This window comes from Lissotriton vulgaris, chromosome 11 (assembly GCF_964263255.1).
Source record: "Lissotriton vulgaris chromosome 11, aLisVul1.2, whole genome shotgun sequence".
NCBI lineage: Eukaryota > Metazoa > Chordata > Amphibia > Caudata > Salamandridae > Lissotriton > Lissotriton vulgaris.
In genome coordinates, this window is record NC_141699.1 from 517,070,624 (window position 1) to 517,087,058 (window position 16,435).

The 16,435-nt window shown below is 42.5% G+C and overlaps 1 protein-coding gene across 1 annotated transcript in view; it reads left to right on the forward strand.

Moving 5' to 3' along the window:
* Positions 1 to 16,435, forward strand: part of LOC147683096 (zinc metalloproteinase-disintegrin-like cobrin) — a 2,407,169-nt gene that overhangs the window by 667,873 nt on the left and 1,722,861 nt on the right. The window contains exon 7 of the mRNA XM_086942497.1: positions 13,905 to 13,967. Within this exon, the coding sequence (XP_086798623.1) occupies positions 13,905 to 13,967 (63 nt within the window). The remainder of the gene's footprint in view (positions 1 to 13,904; positions 13,968 to 16,435) is intronic.

Consider the following 16,435-nt stretch of genomic DNA (forward strand, 5'->3'; position numbering starts at 1 on the left):
GCAGGCCACACACTTGATCTAATCTTCACCAATCATCCTGGCATTTCTTCTTTCTCCCCCCTCCCCCTCACTTGGTCAGATCATTATCTTCCTCCTTTTGATATTACCTGCCCTGCTCCTCCCCCTCCTGCCTCTCTTAACAGAGCTAGCGGTCGCAAATGGACCAAAGTTACTTGTGAGTCTATCGACTCCTGCTTTCAGTTTCAATTCAAGCAGTTGGAAGATCTTGATAGGGAAACAGAGAGATATAACTCTGCCCTCATCTCTGCTTTGGACCACATTGCCCCGCTTACCCCTCTGGCGTCTGCCAGATCCCGTCCTTCTTCCCCTTGGTTTTCCCCTACTTTACGCGAGGAAAAGAGCAGATGCAAGCAGCTGGAACGTATATGGCGCCAGACCTACGATCCTACTGCCAAATCCACGTACAAAATTGCCCTAAATAAGTTTAAAAAACTCAAACGCTCCTCGATGAGAGCCCACTTTTCTAAGCTTATTCAACAGGCGCAAAATTCATCCAAAACCCTTTTCACCATTGTGAAGGATTTTGCAAATCCCCCTGCTTTAAAAACTCAATGTGTTCCCACCCAAGCCCTTTGCAACGGTCTCTCAGATTTCTTTCAGGATAAAATAATTAAACTCTCTTCCTCCTTCGATACCTCTGCACTTAGTCCTCAGACTTTTGTTTCTCATCCTTCACATTGTTCCTTTACCTCTTTCAATGAACTCACACCTGAAACTGCACTGCCCCTCTTTCATAAAGTCAAGTCGGGATCTCCATTAGACCCAGTCCCTGCTAAAGTTATGAGCATCCTTGCCCCTGTTTTAATCTACCCTCTCCTTTCCATCTGGAATTTCTCCCTGGCTTGCGGCCACTTTCCTGAGGTCTGGAAACATGCCAGGCTTCTCCCCATCTTGAAGAAGCCGGGCGCTGATCCCGCTCAATTCAGCAACTACCGGCCGATTTCGCTCCTGCCTAAACCCGCCAAAATGTTGGAGAAGGTGGTTCAGGAACAGCTGGCTCAATATTTAGAAACTAACCAGTTGTTGCACGATACTCAGTCCGGTTTTAGAACTGGCTACAGCACCGAGACCGCGCTGCTAGAGGTATCTGAGACAATTAGGGAATCAGTGGACAGGGGCGAGGAGGCCATGTTGGTTCTCCTCGACCTGTCCGCTGCATTTGATACCGTTTCACATGACATACTCACTTCCCGTCTACACCAACTAGGGTTTGGTGGCACAGTCTTAGCCTGGATTAAATCCTTTCTATCCGGAAGAACCCAAAGGGTACTGATGCATCCATTTGAATCAGAAGATAAACCCCTCATGTGTGGAGTGCCGCAAGGCTCCGCCTTGAGCCCCTTATTATTTAATGTTTATTTGGCCCCGCTTGCCAGGTTAGTTGAGTCCTGGGGGGTCAGAGTGGTCTCCTATGCTGATGATACTCAGCTTGTTTTTTCATTCAGAGACCATTCTGACTCCCTCTTTTCCAACTTCAGAAACTGCCTGAGCAACATCTGCACCTGGATGGCTACCAATCATTTGGCTCTAAATGCGGACAAGACTGAGGTCCTCTTCTTTAGCCAGAAGTCTACTCCCCCTGCTAACTTATGGTGGCCCACTGTCCTAAACCCCCCTCCTATACCTGTGCAGTCTGCCCGTAATCTTGGCTTTTTATTCGACAACACCTTGTCCTGTAAAGCCCAGGTTAATAAAGTCTCAATGGCCTGTTTCAATAAACTTCGTATGATAAGGAAGATCTTTCCCTACCTCCCTCAGTCCTCCCGCAAAACGATTGTGCAATCACTCATTATGGCACATCTCGATTACGCCAATAGCTTATATGCTGGTGCCCCTCTATATCTTATAGATAGATTGCAAATCGTTCAGAACGCGGCGGCAAGGCTTATTGGTAACATCCCCGCCCGCCACTCGGTCCGAGGTTACCGAAATGAGCTTCACTGGCTGCCTATAGCTAGACGGATTGACTTTAAGATTCTGATCCTTGCCTTTCGGGCAATCCATGGCACTGGTCCGGCCTATCTCAGCAAAAGACTCAAGATATCTTCTTCAGTGAGGCATTTGAGATCCAATAGCCTCCGATTATTGATTGTCCCCCGATTCAGACTGGCCCGTAGTGGTGGTAGAACTTTCACCGTTATTGCAGCCAGGCTCTGGAACAGTCTTCCTCTGGACCTTAGGTTCACTGAATCGGAACAAGTCTTTCGACGCAAACTAAAAACCTTGCTGTTTCCCAAACATTAACTTAATTAAAGCCTCCCTGCTGGTCTTTTGGACGGTTCTGTACCTGGTAACCTCTCTTGCGATTTGACCTGTAATCTCAGCGCCGGGACACCCCCGTCGGAGGTAGCCGCGCGCTTTACAAGCTCCTAAAATAAATAAATAATAAATTTCCACTTAAACCAAACACTTGATTTACCATTGTTCTTTCCTAACCCAGAGATTTTTACATAGAGGGCTCTTCATACCCTTGATGTTAAAAGAGCACTAATATATTATATAGAAAGGATTAAGGGCCATATGTAGTAAAGCAATTACCCATAGACACAGAATGTGTAAAATCCTTTGATATATCTGGCGCTAAATCTTTTAGAGTGACAGCTTTTTGTACCTTTCTCAAATCCAGGCAAAGGTAACACCATCTCTAAAGCAGGAATTGCAAGATTGTGTACCTAAATTTAAATCTGTTATATAAAGGAAAAAAGATCTGTACCAACCATTCCAAGATCCCACTCTACAAGAAAGACATGTGCCTTGATGGCTTTCTTAGGAAACCTACCCTTAATAGCCATTTGTAAGGAGGCTACTTGCTCAAATCCACACACACTCACAAAACATTATTGTGTGGCTCTTCATGTCAAAAAATAGACTCTAGTAGGACAAACAGTCTTAGAACATTATTTCTTTTACACCATCTAATGCCTCGAGCCACCGCAAGAGGAAAAATGCTTTAGAGTCTATGCTTAGCATATGTGTCTGCAGCCAACACATGCTACAAATGTAGTATGTTACTTGTGAGGAGGAGCCCGCTTTCACCCCCGTGGCTGATCCTCACCGGGACTCTTGGGACGCATTGCTGGCTGTTACGCCAGATAGGCAAGGGTTAATGTCCCCAACCTACTCTTCCCCGCAGGAACGCCCAGGGAAGCGCCACAACCAATAAGAGGAGTCCTGGGGAGGTAGAAAGGCGGATCTGGCGGATGAGGGGGAGTATCCGGAAGACGCCAGAAGCAAGGAGGACGGAGCACGGAGACCGGATGAAAGGAACATGGAGACTCTTCAACAGGAGACGGCTGGCCCTGACGAGGACCAACACGAGACCAACGCCAAACCTGAAGAGGACGAGGACGACGTCCCCGCAGAGGTCGAGGCTTGGTCAGAAGATTGGTGGACGCCCCCGGAGGACGCCTGTATGCCGCAGTAACTCTGGAGAGTTACGCCTTCCGCGGTACGTGGATCGGGCAGGGGGTTTGGGGGAGGGAGAGATAGTTGCTGGGGACACGAAGCACCGGGATTTACCTTGTTTTTATTTTGTGTGTTTTGGGGAGGAAAGCGGGCACAACACTGAACACTTTCCGCCTTGGCTTGCTGTTGCTCTTCCTCGCTTCACTGCCCTGGGGTAGAGAGATTACCACAATACTTAAACTCCTGACCTGAAGTAAGGGACGAGTTTGCCCTTCTATGCTCAGTTTTCCCCTTAATTTGAGCACACCCTAGTCCCATCCTCTACCTCCTGCATTACCCTTAGTCAGAGTGCACCCGGTGTTCTCTACCAACTTGGTGGTGGTACTCTTTTCCAGCTATAAGACTCTGTGACAGCATTACTTACCACTTTTGTCTCTTTTCCTCCTACGGTAACCGGGGAACGTCATCACCTCCCATCTGGAGAAGAAGACACAGACAGAGATCTCAAGCAACACCCGAAATCCACAAAGTTTTCACCTGTGTTTACCTTTTGTGTTTGCACTGTGTTTTGAATAAAAATGCCAACATAGATCCACGCATAAGACCTCCTAGCTTCTGTTTCCGCCTGTCCCTCTCACAGTTACTTACCCTGTAATGATCTATTCGTAGAGTGTAGTTCTGAAGATTCACATGTGTCCTCCTACCTCCTCAACAGGTATAACACGGTGTCAAATGTACACTTATGAATTATTACGTATACAAAACATCATGATACACGCATGTTCCACACCAAATTATTTTTTTATTTGTTTTTATTGTTTTTTATAATTTTGTAAAAGTTTTATAAACTAAACAAATTAAAAACAGTCTGTATACATATTTATTATCCTCTGATACAGGTGTCCAATACAGTGTAGCATGGTTGTGAACAGTTTACAATTATATGTATAAGAAAAAGGTTACAGCTCTGCCATAAGTTAAGATAATACATAATCCAATATATTGCGAAGGAGAAAAAAACAAAGATAAATGGGGGGTGAACAGAAGGATAAATTAGATAACGGGGTCTCAACCAGCTCATACATATGGAATTATGTTTAACGGTAGTACACTCAATTAGTCTAACTTGCATGAGTTTAAAAGGAAAGGGTATAACTCCAGTCCATTAAAGAACTGCTGACTTAGTGACGGATCTTAGAATAGGTATAAACATTGTCATCTGCGTGGTCACTGTATGAGTTAAGATTTCAAGGAGTAGTAAATAACTAAGTATGCTGCATCCATGCACTAATGTGTCTGGGTGGGTGTTATCAGTGGGACAGTGTTGTCATTAGCGTGTACTGCCATGTCAAGTGTTGTGTCCTGATCCTGCTCTGCTTCACGAAAATCTAATAATATTGCGTACCATGCTGCACTAATGGTTGCTTACGTATCGATTGCATCTTTGCAATGAAGTGCAACACTCTCCGCCTGATCCCAACATAAGAGAGAGCGATGCCAGGCCCTGGCCACTGGAGGTTCAGGAGACTTCCAACGGCATGTAAGTAACTGTTTAGCTACTATGAGGGCTAGGACAATGTATCTTGATGTTACTTTGTGTCTCTTATACCTATGATAAAGACCCAGGATACACACCTCCCAATTCCAGTCTAGTGTCCGCTCTGTGCACAATGCCAATCTCCTAATAACTTCGGCCCAGTATGGCTGTATAATAGTGCAGGACCACAGCACATGTAAAAGATCGGCCCCCAATTTGTTACATCTGGCACACTTGGCATCTGTACGATTAAAAATTCTATTGATTTTAGCAGGTGTAAGGTAGGCTCTGTGGAGTATATAGTACTGGATGAGCCTAAAGCATGCTTTAGGGGGAATTTGCATGGGGCTTTCAAGTATGTGGCTCCATTCACGGTCTGTGACCTGCAGTTGGAGGTCCGCATCCCAATGGGCACGCAAAGAGAGCAGTGGTGGCCCTGTGTGGGCTCTTAGTGATCCCACAAACCATTTGGTGACATGGCTACCAGTTTCAAGTTTGTGCGGATATTGTATGGTAAGATGCGTATCTGGCTCCTGTAGTGCGGTTCCCTACTGTGTGGTGAGTGTGCGAATCACCACGGCATGCAGTAGGAACTGCCCGCGTGGTAGGCCAGTACTTTCAGCCAGGTCTTCAAAGAGGATAAGCCGCCCATCATTAAATAACTCTCCCGCAGTTAGTACGCTCACTTTCTCCCATTGCATGAGCTCTGCGTTAGATACCGCTCGAATCCTTCTAGGGGTACCTAATATAGAAAGAGAGGGCACATATGGTACCAAGTGGCATGTCAGGCGAAGGCAGTGGCGATAGCATTGATAAGCTATCTGTGATGTTCTTTCCTTCCCCTGTTATCCCTTTCTTCCCCTTTAAGATGTGTCATCCTCCCTTGCATTCTCAGTTCTCAGAATGTACTTGCTTACATGATTCTGTTCTTGTCAGTTACCTGTGGCTGTTTATGGATGAGGTTTTTATTAAACCCACTCTGCCTATCCAGATTGACTTCTTCTTCATTTCATTACTTGAATTGTACAATATTATACTGGCGACGATCGGAAACGAAACGACCTCAACATAACAACACAACAAGCCTCCTGACCTGTTTTCTCCTCCAGCGGCTGATCTTCAAAATTTCAAGTGAAGCGAAGTCTTCCCAGCGGCAGCTTCAAAAGTATCACGGTGGTGAGGAGAGCGGGTGGTCTTTGCTCGTAATATAAGGGACTGGGAGAATTAAAACTAAAAAAAAAGATTTTGCGCGTTAAAAAAAGGAAATCGTTTGGTGCTCGCGCTCCGCGCTTTATTTGCTGACGTCGGAATGCGTTTCAAACGTATGCGTTCCAACTAACAAAAGAACGCACTACGCGCTGACGATCTCCCAAGGCTAACACACGCACCACGTGATGACGAACTGTCAAAGCAAATGCTGACGTATTTGTTTATTATCGCTGCGATTCAGGAGAGCTGCGCAGCGTTCCAATAGAACGTTCTTTGTCACCACCTAACGCTGCGCTTCAAGAGATCTACTCTTTGTTCAAATGGAACATTCTTTGTTCCTACCTCATAATAAATTTCAGGAAGTCTGCACTACACTGTATTAAAATAGAAGGTTCTTTGTTTTAACACGTTCTGTTCTATCAAACAAGCATTGCAAGAAGAATATTCGAATTCACTGCTTTCTTTCTTTTATTGTTCTGCATAGAGACTGATATTTAGAATTTTTGAACATTTAGAATTTGTTTTCTTCTTTCTTATGCTAAGTTATTTTTTTTAAAAAAAGGAAGAAGATGTACAATAATTAAATAAACTATGCTTAATTAAGGAAAAGTAACCTTAATTAATTACAGGATATAAATTTATTTTAAAAAAAAGGAGATCACTTATTTTAAAGATGCAAAACGTAACACAACCTGAATTTTTCCTCACAAGTCCAGGAGAGCCTAACGTAAAATGGAAAAAATGGAAAAAAATATTCGCAAATTATGCTAGAGTCTGCGGAACCAACTTGAGTGCTGAAAGAAAACACTCACTTCTACTGCATTGTCTTGGAGGTGAAGGACAGGATGTTCTTGAACATTTACCTGACTTATCAGCTGCAGAACAAAGAAACCTAAATGAATATGAAATAGCCATTCTCCAACTTGATAGGCATTGTCTACCTAGACTTAGCACCATCATGGAAAGGTACCATTTAGGTTTACGTGAACAAAAAAAAGATAAAACAGTAGAAGAATACGTATCTTCTTTGAGAAAACTTGCTTCGTCATGCAATTTTGGACAGACACTTGATGAACGCATACGTGACCAGTTCGTTTTGAGATGCGCACATGACGATATAAGAAAAGAACTGTGGCTGAAGGATGAGCCTCCTTTAGAAGAAGTTTTGACTATTGCTAAACAAGTAGAGCATATGACAAGATGTGTCGGAGAACTAAAAAAAGAAAAAGAAAAGCCATCTGCTCCTGAGTCTAAAGACGAAGTAAAAATTCATGAGACTGTCTATCAAGTAAAGAAAGTAGAAAATGTCACAAATGATGAGAAGCATGTTAGGTCAACTAATCCTTCTTTTTCTTCCTCCAGTAACAGATTTTCTTGTTTTAGGTGTGGTCAAATTAATCATTTGGCTTATTCACCTATGTGTCCTGCGTTAAAGGTGACATGTAATTTATGTAATAAGAAGGGTCATTTTGCAAAATTGTGCAGGAGCAAAACATATAATAGTGACAACTCACGAAGAAGATGGTCTCAACCTCATGTAAGGTCGATTTGTTTTGAGGTTAAGGATGACAAATCAGATCATCCCTCTCATTTGGTTAGTGTGGAAGGCTCAATGATTAATTTGATTCCTGCTCAAAAATAACTATAATTGATGAAAAGTTGTATAATGAACTATTTAAAGGCAAAGTAAAACTGTTCAAATGTGACATTTTTCCCTTAGGGTATAGTGAGAAACCTATTGGGATGGTGGGTTACTTCATGGCTGAGATAGAACTTGGATCAAGGATCACTGTTGGTAAAGTTTACGTGTCAAAGAAAGGTGATGCACTATTAGGTTGGTTGCACCAATGCTATCTAGGAGTGACACTTGATCCTAATGCATCTCCTCAAGTCCAAATTCACGAAGTATCTAATCCAATACGTGACAACAAGAGTGATGAAAGCCTGTCTTTGTCTTTAGCAAAACAATTTCCTGATGTTTTTAAAGAAGAATTAGGGTGTTTGCGTGGTTACAAACATCATATTAAGCTAAAAGTCAATGCTCTTCCTGTTGTGGCCAAAGTAAGGAGGATTCCTCTTGTAGAACAAGCGAAAGTTCAGGAAGAACTTGACAAACTTGTGAGAAATGATATTATTGAACCCGTGGAGGCAACTGAGTGGCTTGCTCCTGTGGTTATCGCAAAGAAACCTACTGGTGAAATTCGTCTTTGCATTGACTTAAGGGCACTAAATAAGGAGGTGGTTGTTGACAGGTTTCCCCTTCCTAATATAGATGAGATAGTCAGCACTTTAGAAGGTGCAAAGTATTTTACCACTCTCGATTTAGCTTCCGCATACCATCAGGTAGAGCTAGACACTTATTCACAAGACTTGACTGCCTTTATTACACCAATGGGTACGTTTAAATTTAAGAGGATGCCTTTTGGCCTCGTCTCTGCTGCCTCTGTCTTCCAACGTATCATGTCAAAGATCTTAAGAGGCTTGTCAGGTGTTAAGTGCTATCAGGATGATTTGTTAATTTATGGGGGTAGTGTTCTTGAGCATGATTGTCGTGTGTCTGAGGTATTAAAAAGATTGGATGGTGCAGTTATGACCTTAAAAAGATCCAAATGCAAGTTTAGGGTTCAAGAAGTTAACTACTTAGGTCATTGTATCACTGGTGATGGTGTCTTTCCAAAGAAAGAACTTGTTGAATCTATAGACAAAGTTAAAGATCCAACTTGTAAAGAAGAGCTTCTCTCATTTCTAGGCATGGTAGAATTTTATGGAAAATTCATTCCCAATTTCGCAGATAAAACCCATAATTTGAGAAAATTAACTGCAAAAAATGTTGTGTTTGACTGGTCTAGTGAATGTAAGGCTGAATTTGAGTGTATCAAGAAAGAGTTGAATAAGGCCCCTTCCCTTCATGCATTTGTTCCTGGACTACCCACTATCTTGTTTACCGACGCTAGTGATAAAGGACTGGGTGCCGTTTTAGTCCAGAAGAGAAATGGAAAGATTTTCTTATTTGTTGTTTTTCTCGTTGCCTTAGAGGTTCAGAGTTTAATTACTCTGTAATAGAGAAGGAATCCCTTGCCCTTTTCTGGGCCTTGAGAAAGTTCAGGAATCTCGTTTGGGGAACGAAAGTGTGTGTATTATCTGATCATAAGCCTTTGAGAGAGGTCTTTTCAAAGAAGGGTCTTGATGCCATTTCTTCAAGAATCAGGAAGTGGATTGTTTCTCTGCAGGAATTTGAGTTTGAAGTAGAATATATTCCTGGGATTGCTAACAGGTTGGCTGATTGTTTATCTAGATTGGTTGACAGTGAGAATGCTGATCAAGATGATTTTTGTGAACCTGATGAGTGTACTAATGTGTGTGAAATTACTGATGGTGCAATTGATGAAACTGAATGGAGGTTGGAGTTGGGAAAAGATGAAGAAATTTCTCAGGTTATACTTTCTTTAATGAGTAAATCTCGTCTGTCTAAACCTTGGTCTTTAGTTTCAGATGAACTCTCTGTAAATAATGGTCTGTTGACTCGAGGTACTAAACTTGTTCCTCCCTCTTCTCTTAGAAGAAAGTTGTTAGCTCATGCCCATTGTGGTCATTTGGGAATTGTGAAAACCAAAGAGTTTCTACGTATGCAATTTTGGGGGCCAGGTATGGATCTCGAAATTGAAAGAATGGTTAGAGAATGTCCTGAGTGTTGTTCTAGCGATAAGATCCTGAAGACTAAACAAATGCCTATGGTTAAGAGGGCCTTACCCGGTCATCCTTGGGATGAGGTTGCCATTGACATTTTGGGTCCTTTATCTGGTATTTCCGATACTCCCTATCTCATTGTATTAATTGATCTTTACTCTAGGTGGATTGAAGTTTCTGCTGTCAGGGAAATTACCTCTGATTCCATCATTAAGTTCTTAGAACCTCTGTTTTGTAAAGAAGGTTTTCCAAATAGTATTCTGTCTGACAATGGCCCTCAGTTCTGTTCCTCTGTTTTTGTTGATTTTCTAAAAAAATGTGGTGTTACTCATAAGAAGTGTTCACTATATCACCCAGAGACTAATGGTGCTGTAGAGAGGGTCAATAAAACACTGAAGGAGTCAATTCAACTTACTCGTGCCTCTGGCTTAAATTGGAAATCCACCCTCCAGGACAGGATAAATACCTATCGTTTTGTCCCTCATTCCTCTACTGGGAGGTCTCCATTTGAACTGTTTAAAGGGAGGATTCCTAATACTTTGTTGTGTCCTGGGTGGATGTGTTTAAACAAAGGTCTGGTGGATAATGACATAGGCGAATGGAGGGCAAGAGAACTGTTCAAGCAAGATGCACGTAAGTCTTATTTTGACAAAAAGAAAAGTGTTAATTTTCAAGAGATCAAAGTTGGTGACCTGGTAAAAATAAAGACTCCGGTTGGACGCAAACCGTGGTCCAAATATACTGATGTTAGAGCTGTTATCAAGGTTTTCAGGAATGCTGTAAAGACTGAAGATGGAAGAATCTGGAACAAGAGTCGTGTTGTGGTTGTTAATCCTAATTTATTTGTTGACTCTTCTCGTAGTGATACTGGTTTGTGCAATAATTTCTTTCTTCCTTCCAATTCTTCATTAGACAGGTTAACCTCTCCTTCTACAAGAAGTCAAAGGATTCGTAGTGCACCGTACCACTTGAAAGATTATGTTTAGCTTATTTTCCTTTTTGCTTATACTGCTTAACTTGGTCTACTTCTCTTATTTGTAAAGAAGGGAGATGTGTGATGTTCTTTCCTTCCCCTGTTATCCCTTTCTTCCCCTTTAAGATGTCATCCTCCCTCGCATTCTCAGTTCTCAGAATGTACTTGCTTACATGATTCTGTTCTTGTCAGTTACCTGTGGCTGTTTATGGATGAGGTTTTTATTAAACCCACTCTGCCTATCCAAATTGACTTCTTCTTCATTTCATTACTTGAATTGTACAATATTATACTATCTTCAGCGATAATTGTATAGGCGGGCTCCCTTTCCTGTTAGGGTGAAAAGGCGCCACTATTTGAGGCCGAGTATTGCGGGTGCCTGTGTTGCCATGTCTCCAAGGTGGCGGGCACTGAGCCAGCGTGCCACCCATTATATTTATGCTGCTAAGTAGTAGTCTTCCATATTGGGTAGTGACAGGCCTCCCTGCGTGGTTGACGGGTACATTTTAACCATTGCTACCCTGCTACGTGAATCATGCCCGATAAAGTGCTGTATATCGGACTCCAAATCCTTGAACGTAGGAGGTAGAAGATAAAGTGGCAAGTTAGTGAAATGATAGAGTAATCGTGGCAATACCACCATTTTTATTAAAGCAAATCGCCCCATAACTGCTAGGGGTAAGGTTTTCCAGAAGGACATTTGTTCCCATACTGCTGTGATGGCACGTGTCAGATTGCCTTCCAGGAGGTCCTGTTGCTCGCGGTATATATGGATTCCGAGATATCGGAACGCTATCATTTGCCAGTGCACTGGCTTACCATTAATAACTAAACGCGGTCCTGTACAGACTCCACAAAGGAATCGAGGCATCATTTATCCCAATTCACTTATGCATGTTCCACACCAATAACTGTCTTCGATAACTCCTTCCTCACTTGCCAACATGGCAGTGGAAAAAATAAACAATCTAACATTGGAGCTAGTGGACTTGCACATTCTCTTGAAGAGGAGGAGATACGACTTCACGTCTGCAATATAAAGACTTCTTTGAGAAAAACAAGTAGTAATGTCCGAGCCCAACACTAGATGGCAGGAGTGTGCATGGCATGTAAATCTTCAGCACTACATGCTATGAATAGATGCTTACATGGTAAGTAACATACTCCTTATAGATCTTTTTGAAGTTAAACACAATGGAGAACTGGAAAGACAAGAAATTAAACGTTCCTTTTATTTTTGGACTGTTTTACCTGCAAGTATTGATTATTATTCCTCCTGGGCCGTGAGCACTATACCATAGCCGTGAAATAAGTTAAATAACATGTATATATATATATATATATATATCGGCTTTATTGAGTTCACTTTACATTTGACTTCCTAAATATCATCTGTAGAGGCTTCAACAGATCCAAAACATGGCTGCAAGACGCGGACAGGGTCCCTCTAATGAGTATGATTTCACAACACCTTAACCAATTGCACTGGCTGTCAATTAATAATTGTATTAAGTTAAAATGTCTCTGCATTTGCCATAATGTCACGTACGGCCTAAGTCTTGAACTCATTTGCAATTTAATTATACTTTATAAATCAACTCATCTTTTCACAGCAACTGCTTGTCTTCGTGTTACCCCTAGAGCAGGCTTCTCCAAGGAGTAGCTCGTGAGCTCCTTGTAGCTCTCCAGCTACCTGTAAGTAGCTGTCCTATGTGCATCCTAGCATACTGAGTTAGAAACTTTTGCTTGGGTGAATTTATATATGTATGCCTAATTGAAACATGCACTTTCAGAAAATATAAGCTGATGTTTAGAGAAAAATGGTTGCATTTCCGAAATGTATTTATAGCTGATATTTAAGGGCTAAATAGTGTGGTTTTGGGGGCTTATTCTGATATTACCTTGGGGCCAGTGGCACTGCAGCTATGGCTTTTATGTGTTACCTGTGTACATTCCAAATCGACAAAGCTGTTTTAGATTTTTGACAAAATAGTGGTTCAGCACCCAATTTCAAAATTTGGTAATGAAGCGTAATAAGACATATGTCTTTTGTACATTATTTTCAACCTCAAACAATATAATAGCTATCATCGTTAAGTCACAACAAACGTATATGAAGATAGTTTCTTCTTTCAGTAAGTCTTCATTCGTCTTTTTTCTTTAAAATCACTTCAATTGAACAGTAGCCAACGCATTTAGTCTGACAGGGACTTCTTCAGGGCTCAGTTCATACATTAGCATCATTTGTCCGTCTGAGTCCGGCGAATTTTAAAAATTGTTTGTCATATGTCATAATTTGGAGTTCATTTGCTCCTTCAGTGTAACCGCATGGTGTCTGCTTCAAATGGACTTAACGATAATAGCTATGAATAATGTTTGAAATTGAAAATTACGTACATTAGACATATGTCTTATCTCGCTTCATTACCAAATTTTGAAATTGGGTGCTGAACCACTATTTTGTCAGTTTATCTTGGAAATTATATTCCATTCAGGAATGTAGAAGGGTTGCACTCCGGCTTCGTTGCACTACTGAGATTAATCTTACCGTTTCAACATTGTGCTGGCGAGTGGATGACGTCAGTGCCTTGACCCTTTGTTTTTGTAAGCTTTGTTTACAATGTTGTTGGCAACCCTGCCCTATGCACGGAGGTGATCGCTACTGGTAATCTTGCATAGGGTGGGCACTAACATAATTTTGCCTACAACACTATTTAAAAATAGTAGCTCAGGATGATTTTCACTTGGACATAGGTAGCTCCTATTACACAGAAGGATGGAGACTCCTGCCCTAAAGTTTGCCGATGCAAAACTGGTGGACGGCAATTCTCGTGTGGCGACGATATTGCCTTGAACACTTTTCATTTCCATAAATGCCTCACTTCTCACTGTTTAGCTTACAGGAAATCGCTTAAAACATTTTTCTTTGTAAACTAATACTTTGGTTCTAAGTACTGCTCTATTTAGCACCAGTATGCCATTGGGTAGTTGTGTGCTTAATAAACCCGACTTGGCATCCTTGCATATCATGTAATGGTTTTTGGTGATCTGATTATGTTTTTTTTTTTTCAGAAACAAGATTTTCTTAAAGCCAAGAAGTACGTTGAGTTCCTGATGGTGACTGATATGTCTGTTGTGAGTATCCAGGTGTATAGTATGAAATATAACACATTGTTAATACATATGTCTACAAGAAACCTTTGGCCCGATGTAGGTAAATCCCATTTACCGAATTTGAAATACCGAATTTTACGGATTCGGTATTTCAAAATCGGTAAATGGGATGTAGGTCCCAACATCTGGAATCGTTACCGATTCCTTGCAAATTCGGTATTTACCGATTCGGTAAATACCGATTCGGTATTTGCTATTGAATCCTATGGGCCTTTGCAGCCCATAGGATTAAAGTCAAATACCGAATCGGTATTTACCGAATCGGTAAATACCGAATTTGGCAAGGGTGCAGGGGGTGGCACTTTGACACCCTCTAGCACCCCCAAAACGGGCATGTGTGCAATGTGGCACACAGACATGCCCTAAGGGCACGTCTGTCTGTCACATGGCACATGTGTACATGCACAGATGTGCATGTACACTGGAATCGGTATTTTACCATGGATTTGTATTCCATGGTAAAATACTGATTCTGTAAGCCATGTGCTGATGGAACATTGGCTACCTACATTGCATTTTCGATAATTTTACAGAATCGTTATCATTACTGAATCGGTAAATTTACCGATTCGGTAATGATAACGAATCGGTAAAATTACCGAAAATGTGCCCCTACATCTCGATAGCCCTTTACCGATCGGAAACGGCCGAAAATCGGTATTTTCGGCTGATTCCAATCGGTAAAGGGCTACCTACATCGGGCCCCTAGTGTGTTAGTCCGATACACGTGGAAGGATATTCCTCCCATTTCTTAGCAGCTATAGGATCACAAGCCTGATGAGCAAAAGGGGGACTACAAACACTTATTTCCAATAAAATCTTCATTCATGCAAAAAAAGGTTGCATCCGTGTGCCCCCACGCATTTATGTTGTGGCTAAGTAAAAAGGCGAAGTAAGACCTAATAATTGTAAATTTCTAAAACAATATTTTTGATTCTTCGCGAGGTAATGTGGTAGCAGCTCTTGATCATGGCCTAGAAACTTTTTTGTCCCCAATTAATATCTAGTTTGTTCTATTGTGGGCAGGAGATTTTAAATTACAGGCATGCGGAGTACCCAACAACAAGGCATGTGGCCACATATATGAGGATGGGGAGGGAATTGATCACTTTTGTCATAACGACTATGGGGAAGCACTAAATCAGATGATCGCTAAATATAATTTTCAACTTCTTAGGGGGGTCTGTGGTCCTAATGGGGATTGAACCCCAACTTTTAAAAGGAGAAATCTAAACTCCATTTTAGACAATGTATTAGTGCCTGGCCCTGACATTTGCATGTGTGGCAACCTTAGTGTTGTACCCTCATTGTTCAGGGATCATAATGTTATGTTATGTTATGTTATGTGTTTTTATTAGGCGCACAGATGCTCCAGCCAAGGAGCGTCCTGGCGCCCGACAAGGCAGCTGCACAACACAACGAAACAATAAAACAGACAAATATAAACTTAGGAAATAAAAACGTTTTCACCGCACGGCGAAAGGAGAGCAGATCCCTAAGAGCACGGATAGCCGGGGGAAGGGAGTTCCAGAGAACCGCCGCACGAACTCGAAAAGAACGCCCACCGGCCCTGCTTCGCTTAAAGCGTGGGACAACAGCCAGTTCTAAATCCGCATATCTTAAAGCATGGGCTGGAATGTAATGGGCCAGAAGTGTAGCAAGAATCATAGCTGGGGACCCCTTCAGAATCTTATAAGCGACACAGAGGACCTTAAACTGGATCCTCTGCGCCACCGGGAGCCAGTGCAATGAACGCAAAGTACTAGAAGTGGGGCACGATCTAGGTAATCCTACCACCGATCTTGCTGCGGCATTCTGGATCCGTTGTAAACGCCCAATCTCTGCCTGGTTCAGACAAACCAATAGGGAACTCGCATAATCCAGCCTAGAGATGACAGTGGCTTGGATCATGAGTTGCCTAGTGGGAGCATCAAAAACTTAAGCACAGGACGGAGCCCGCGCAAGATGCCAAAGCAACAAGCCGCCGTACGTTTGGTATGACAAGCAAACGTAAGGGAAGGGTCCAGCCAGACCCCGAGGTTTTTAAGCTCGGCAACTGGTATGGGAGTAGGACCCAAGTCCCCTGGCCACCATCTCTCTCCCCAAAGCTCCTGTTGTTTGCCAAAAATCATGACCTCGGTCTTACTAGCGTTCAGCTGGAGACAGTTGGTCGTCATCCAGCCGGCGACCGCCCGCAGTCCTTGTTGGAACCTGGGAGCATCGACATCGGCATCCCCGCTGATCGTAACCGCTAGCTGGGTGTCATCGGCGTATGACACCATCGTCATACCCCATTGCCTGACAACCTCAGCTAGCGGCCCTACGTAAAGATTGAACAGCGTAGGGCTCAGCGAGGAGCCTTGGGGAACCCCCATGCCCAGCGGATGGTATTTGGACTGATACGGTCACGCTAAAGGCCCGATTGGCTA